The 7,281-nt window shown below is 36.6% G+C and overlaps 1 protein-coding gene across 4 annotated transcripts in view; it reads right to left on the bottom strand.

Moving 5' to 3' along the window:
- LOC107706776 (kinesin-like protein KIF2A) overlaps positions 1-2,065 on the bottom strand; it is a 21,462-nt gene extending 19,397 nt beyond the window's left edge. For 3 of the 4 annotated variants that reach the window (XM_016510588.1, XM_016510590.1, XM_016510591.1), the window contains exon 1: positions 1,901-2,065. In XM_016510588.1, the coding sequence (XP_016366074.1) occupies positions 1,901-1,961 (61 nt within the window). In that variant the 5' untranslated portion in view covers positions 1,962-2,065. Of the gene's footprint in view, positions 1-1,481; positions 1,557-1,900 lie in introns of those variants that run through there. The other variant, XM_016510589.1, reaches the window with a different exon arrangement.
- Between the last annotated feature and the right edge of the window lie 5,216 nt (positions 2,066-7,281).

The following is a 7,281-nucleotide window of genomic DNA, read 5'->3' as shown; positions in this document are numbered from 1 at the left end:
TTTTCCCCATTCAAAACTATACGAGTGACACGTCTTGGGTATTCTGTAGTCTTTGCAATAATCCACAAGTAATCCACACCACTCCAGTCCATCAGTTAATGTCTTGTGAAGTGAAAAGCTGCGTGTTTGTAAGAAACAAATACATCTTTAAGGCGTTGTAACTTTAAACCATCACTTCTCTCCAAAATACGAGTTCATAATCCATAATAACGCTTCCTCCAGTGATAAAGTCCATCTCCTGTTGTCCTCTCACATCAAAATCCACCCACTTATTTGTTCAGAGCTGTTTTGGCTTGTAAACAGTGCTTGATCTGTGCAAATTTCTCTCATGATTCAGATGAGAGGACTTTTTTACTGGGGAAAGCAATATTATGGATAGAGGACTCGTTTTTTAGCTGGAAGCAACAGTTTTAAGTTAAAAGCATCTTAATGGATTTGTTTCTTACAAACATGCAGCTTTTGGCTTCACAAGACATTAACTGATGGACTGGAGGGGTGTGGATTATTGTGATGTTTTTATCAGCTGTTTGGACTCTCATTCTGACGGCACCCATTCACTGCAGAGGATCCATTGGTGAGCAAGTAAAGAAAAACTCATCTACATCTCGGGTGGCCTGAGGGTGAGTGAATTTTCATTTTTTTTATGAACTATTACTTTAAATGTGTGCTCAGGGCTCAAACCTGCCATCTTCCACTTATAGACCCCATGCTTGCACCACTACACCCGCATTGCATTAATAATTGGTTATTATGTATAATATTTGTATTCTATTTATTTGTTATTTTGCGTTTATTTATAATTAACACGTTTGGATTATTAGCCTACTTACTATTGCATTACAGTTTCAAGTTAATTCTTTGTCTCATCTGTAATTTACATGGCAGAAATTAAATTTGGCTTACCTTTATACTTGTAAATTGCTGAAAGGACAATAAACTAAACTAAAACACGTAAAGTTAAATACAGCAGTACAAACGAGTTTTGCAGGCGATGTCTGCGCGTCTTCCTCAGGGATGATGCTAACAGACTGCGAATTTATTAATGTACTATGGCTTGGCTTGGCTTATAAATATTAATTACGTTTCCCCAGTACGCTTCTCTGATTGGCTGAAAGCCTCACATCAGCCAGTAGGCGTTCTGTTGACGTATTAGCTCATGACTATCAATTGGATTCCGCGCCTAGACGCTCCAACACGGTTACCAAGCAACGTCAGGAGGACTTCATTAATATTTATGAGTCCAACCTCCGCCATAGTAGCTTCGTAAATTCGCTAACAGGCTAGCATGAGCATGCATCCCAAAACCAGGCAATACAAAGACGTGCCAAGGACGGAAAGGCGTTGAATGTTTATGCACAGGCATTGAATGTTTTGTGCACCGGATGTCTTGCGTTAAACGGGGTTACCGGGTTAAACAAAGATGATGCCCCGACAAACTGCATCTCAACCTGATAAACCAGCTGCTGCTGGGTGTGACTCACCATCACTGCGCTTGATCTCCACATAAATGCCGATCTGGATCTTCCCGAAGAGAGCTTCCATGCCTCATGTGTGTGCCAGGATCTGTATGGATGTTTTTGAGCGGGTTTCACGGGAGAGGTTGATTAGCGGCAGGAGCGCAGCACAAACCGGGAGGAGGTCACATTAATATTTATGAGTCCAACCTCCGCCATAGTAGCTTCGTAAATTCGCTAACAGGCTAGCATGAGCATGCATCCCAAAACCAGGCAATACAAAGACGTGCCAAGGACGGAAAGGCGTTGAATGTTTATGCACAGGCATTGAATGTTTTGTGCACCGGATGTCTTGCGTTAAACGGGGTTACCGGGTTAAACAAAGATGATGCTCCGACAAACTGCATCTCAACCTGATAAACCAGCTGCTGCTGGGTGTGACTCACCATCACTGCGCTTGATCTCCACATAAATGCCGATCTGGATCTTCCCGAAGAGAGCTGCCATGCCTCATGTGTGTGCCAGGATCTGTATGGATGTTTTTGAGCGGGTTTAACGGGAGAGGTTGATTAGCGGCAGGGGCGCAGCACAAACCGGGAGGAGGTCAGGAGGGAGAGGATAAGCGCGCATGCGCAGAGCGCTCACACACCCTTCACAGAATGTCACATCAGCCTCTTTTGTCTAGTTGCAGTGGACACAATCTGTCCAATCTGGGGGTTTTTTTTTGTTTTGTTTTTTTTTTCAGCAAGATTGTTTTTAACAGACATTATTTTCAATAAAAATAATAAAATAAAAATGTATGATTTCTTCTTAATTAACTTTGAATGTATCTAATATATAATCTATTATCTTGCCATGAAATCTGTTGAATCGCTTCCATTTAAAAAATAAAATAAATGTTGAATATCTCATTCTTAAGGATGCAACAAATCATATTCACTCATTCAGAAATACACATGATGGCAGCAAAGGGCTGGTTTGCATGAAATGCACTAAAAGTAAAAGTAAAAAAAAACTATTAGTGGGATCTAAAACATTTTGAGGAAACCTCATTGTTCAGTGATTTATTATTTTACATCACTTTTAAAACTTAAGGAAACTACTTTTGTGTGAACAATAATCTATAAAATAAACATTTATGGATTCAGTGACTAAAAATATACACTACTGTTCAAATGTTTTGGGTCAGTAAGAATTTTTAAAGCAGAAATTAAAAATGTTATTCAGAAAGGATGCAATAAATTGATCAAAAGTAAGAGAAAATACTTGAATAATGCTACAACAGTTTTCTATTTCAAATAAATGCTGTTCATTTTACCTTTGTGTTAATCAATTATTATTATTATTTTTTTTTTAAATGTATCACGGTTTCCAGAAAATATGAAGCATCACAACAAATTTTTTTTGGAACAGTGATAATAATCAGAAATGTTTCTTAATCAGAAATTAGGCAAATCAGCATATCAGAATGATTTCTGAAGGATCGTGTGACACTGAAGACTGGAGTAATGATGCTGAAAATTCAGCTTTGATCACAGGAATAAATTACATTTTTACATATATTTAAACAGAAAACAGTTATTTTAAATAGTAATACTATTTCACAATATTAATGTTTTACTGTATTTTTGATCAAATAAATGCAGCCTTGGTGAGCAGAAGAGACTTTCAAAAAAAAATGTAAGTTTGAAAATTAATTAAATTAAATTAAAATACATTTTTCAATTAATTATTAAATAATTATAGGTCTATACTATATAATAGGCATATTAAATAGTGTTATTAGTAAACTTCAAATTGTTAAATATGTGTAAATTACATATATTTAATAATTTGAAGTTTACTAATAACAATATATAATATGCCTATTATATAGACCTAGATCTATTTATATATATATTTTTTTTCTTTTACATTACAGTAATGTAAAAAAAAGAAAAAAAGAAACATTATCAGCTCGCGCACATCAGCTATACAGGCGTTAATACTGAATGTTTAACATTATATTTATTGCATACATATACTTCGTAGTAGACATCCATAACTCCTTTCTGCTGTCTGTTGTCAGTGTTTCTATGTTTAAATATGGCGCTTATCACATGCTGTGTGGTATCGGCGTTTGGTATCGGGGCATTTTAACGAGTACGAGTACGAGTACAGGAGGCCAGTATCGGGCCCGATACCGATACCAGTATCGGTATCGGTGCATCCCTAATTTGAAGTTTACTAATAACAATATATAATATGCCTATTATATAGACCTAGATCTATTTATATATATATATTTTTTTTCTTTTACATTACAGTAATGTAAAAAAAAGAAAAAAAGAAACACAACTAGACCTGACTCTTAATTGTCTTGTGTGACCCTTTTGGGAATTTTTTTTATTTGTCACACTTTTACTTTACTGAGGCAGAAATCAAACAAGCACCTGAGAAACTCACATTTAGTACTTGGATTCAGTTTGAACCCTAATGCGTTATTGCATGCGATGTTTAAAGTGAACACTAGACGCAGGTCTTTTGAATGAGAAAATGTGCTGTACGTGTGAGCTGGAAACATCTGTCAGACGCAGACACTTCCTCACCTCCTTTGCCTTGAACTGTGCTGTCATTCTTCTGTATGATGACAATCCATTGGTGGAGATGAATGAAGCGGGCCGCTCTCGCTGTCAGCTGAACGCACCTCTTCAGTCCCGGGTGGGTTCGTCATCACTCTCTCATCATCTGTTTCCCCAGTAACAGTCAACCGGCTCTGTCACAGTCTCAGAGAACGTGTGCCGAGTTTATACAGGAGCATTGTTACCTAATGCAATAAAATGCATGCCATTTTAAGATCTTCTTATCTGTAGCACACATGTGATCTTACTTATCTTTAGATCTGACAAATGTTTTCAATTAGGCAACACTTTAAAAGCAGATTGGCGTTCGTCTCATTGCTCACTAAAGTCAGTGGTTCCTAAAGAACACACAAATGAAGGTAGAGTCGTGGCAGGTATCCCAGGTTTAATTAATGTCACGCAACCTCAGACTCAAGTGTGGAAGTCGCAGTGGAAATCAGGGGAAAGAGAGAGAATAAACCCAAAAGAGAGGTTTCATGAATAATGGGAGACGGCAGACGCGCGGCCCTTACTCCTGTGCACTGGAGCTGCAAAACACCCCAGAGATTCACCACACAACTTTGCCCTGCTCTCTTTGTAGATGATGCAGTGGCATCATAACTAATATGCTTTGGCCTCTCATACATAATCATACCGACTGTCTGTTTGAGGTCGGACCTGATAAAAAATACAACATGGAATAACAAGACTGCTCTCTGTTGTATTGAAAGTATTATATTATACAGTTGCTTTGTAAGTTTTACTTTTTGGGCCTCTTGGAGATTAAAGGAAAAAGTAAATTGATTTGGGCTCATCCTTCAAATAACAATAATTTTGTAAAAATTAACATTTTTTTCCTTGAGGCCCTAAAAAAAGCGTAAAAAAAAAGAAGAAAAACTTACAAAGCAACTGTACAAAATTATGATATATATTATAATCAAATTATAATTTTGTACAGTTGCTTTGTAAGTTTTTCTTTTTTGGCCTATTGGATATTAAAGGGAAAAAATCATTTTGACTCATCACTCAGTTAGTAAAAAAAAAAAAAAATTATATATAACATTTTTATTTGTGCATAACATAAATAAATAAATATTATGCACAATTACAGAAATATAACAGTCTGTACACACTCATGTTTAAGTAACATAAATGCATAAACGTGAGATTTGAATTTTATTTTAGACAAAATGAAAAATGAATCAAACTAATTTTCTGTGGTAATCAAAAACTCAACTATTGAACCCATGGCCTTTCTTCTGTGTGTGTGTAGGCTGTATATTGAGTACTTGACTTATAAACTAACCATATGGCACTCCGCTGTGATCATGTGATATAGTTTACTATACTCCCTCTTACAAAATATCATATTTCCTTATTGTTGCTGTGTCTGCTTTCGCTTTGTTCTGCGATGACAAAGACATTCCACATCTAACCCCTTTATACAGCCCATCTGAACCAAAGAAATGAATGTGTCACGCTAGAATTGCCATCATTCTTCTGCAATAAAAGAGGCTGGTGTCAGATATTGGCTTTTGTAAAGACCTAGACGTGTGTGTAATTTGACTAATGGCTTCTTCCCGGTCAGAATCTGCAATCGGCTCTACGTGATGAATACAATTAAATATCCCTCTGAAAATCACACCAAAATGTCACGGCCAATATCGTTATTTCATTGTGTTCCCTCTGATCTGGGTGTCTAGGGTGCGGGATGGTTTCTGTTTAGATGACTGAGGCAGTGGAGAGGAAGACAACACGCATCCCATGATGCATCTGTCTCTGAATGGAGCGTATTTACTTTCTTTCCACTCATTTTTCTTTTACACAGCAGGAGATGAATTACCCGGGGAATGGATTCGGATGCGGCGCTCCCTCATCCCGAGTCTTTTTCTTCTCCTGTGTGGAGATTTGACAGACGACACGCGGGCTGATCGGGACCCACAGCGAGGTGAAGGGCGACTGAAAGACTTCCTCCAGAGACTCTGAAGCGCAGAATGAGATTGTGTGCTGTGGAAAAAAAACGCATTTGTTTGTGTTTTCTCACCCCTGCTACCGGTGTGAGATTACAAAGGCCTCACGCACGGAAAGAGAGCAAAGGACATCACGGCAAACATTTGAACTCTAATATTAAACAGCAAAACTGAATGTCCCCGCTTTTATTTCAATACACATTTGCAGTGAGCCAGTGTTGGTCTTTTCTGTGCGCCGACTGATCACAATAGCATACTACTTTCTGCTGTATAGAGTAGGGATGTAACGATTCACTCAACTCACCTTTCACAAATTTGGCAGATGCTTTTATCTAAATCGACTTGCATTGCTTTTAAACTTTCTAAATTAAAACTAAATCTTTTCAATTCATGCATTCCCTGGGAATTGAACCCATGACCTTGGTGTTGCTAGCACCAGCTCTATCTTTTGAGCTACATTAAAACATCCGTGTAACATCATAAAAGACTCAACTAAGGACTGAAATAAACAATAACCCAGATAACAAAAACATGATCTAAGAATATTAACGTTGCTAACGTTCCTATTAAGTTATGAAAATGTTATTTCTGAATGTTCCAAACTTCCAGATTTTTTACAAACATTTTTCTTGGTTATCTGAACGTTAAAGAAACGTTCCATTTTAGAATTTTGCAAACATTACGGGAACAATACTTTTAAATGTTCTCTGAACATTCTGAAACAAGCAGTAACATTTTAAAAAATGTTAGTCGAACGTCCAACTAAAACATTTCAGTAAAAAATAACCCATAAGTAATGTTTTTGTGCTGACATTTTGAGAACATTATTGAAGACCAGATAACTTTGAACTATACTCTTTTCTATACTGAAATGGACAATAACACAGCTAACAAAAATATGTTCTAAGAACATTTTGCTAATGTTTCTATAACGTTATTTCTGAAATCGTTTGAAACATCCAGCTTTTAAAATTTTTTTATTTCTTGGTTATGCGAATGTCAAGGGAACATTCCATTTGATCATTTTTCAAATATTATGGGAACATTATTTTTGAACGGTCTCTGAACATTCTGAAAGAAGTAGTACAACATAATGTTGGACGAACATCCAACTAAAACATTTCAGAAAAAAAAAACCCAATTCCATCAACCATTTATAAAAAAATGTGACCCTGGAGCACAAAAGCAGTCTTAAGTCGCTGGGGTATATTTGTAGCAATAGCCAAAAATACATTGTATGGGTCAAAATTACTGATT

The sequence above is a fragment of the Sinocyclocheilus rhinocerous genome, unplaced genomic scaffold, assembly GCF_001515625.1.
Source record: "Sinocyclocheilus rhinocerous isolate Xijiao unplaced genomic scaffold, SAMN03320098_v1.1 scaffold864, whole genome shotgun sequence".
Lineage (NCBI taxonomy): Eukaryota > Metazoa > Chordata > Actinopteri > Cypriniformes > Cyprinidae > Sinocyclocheilus > Sinocyclocheilus rhinocerous.
Note: the sequence above shows the minus strand (reverse complement) of the source record. Positions and strands in the feature narration are given on the sequence as shown.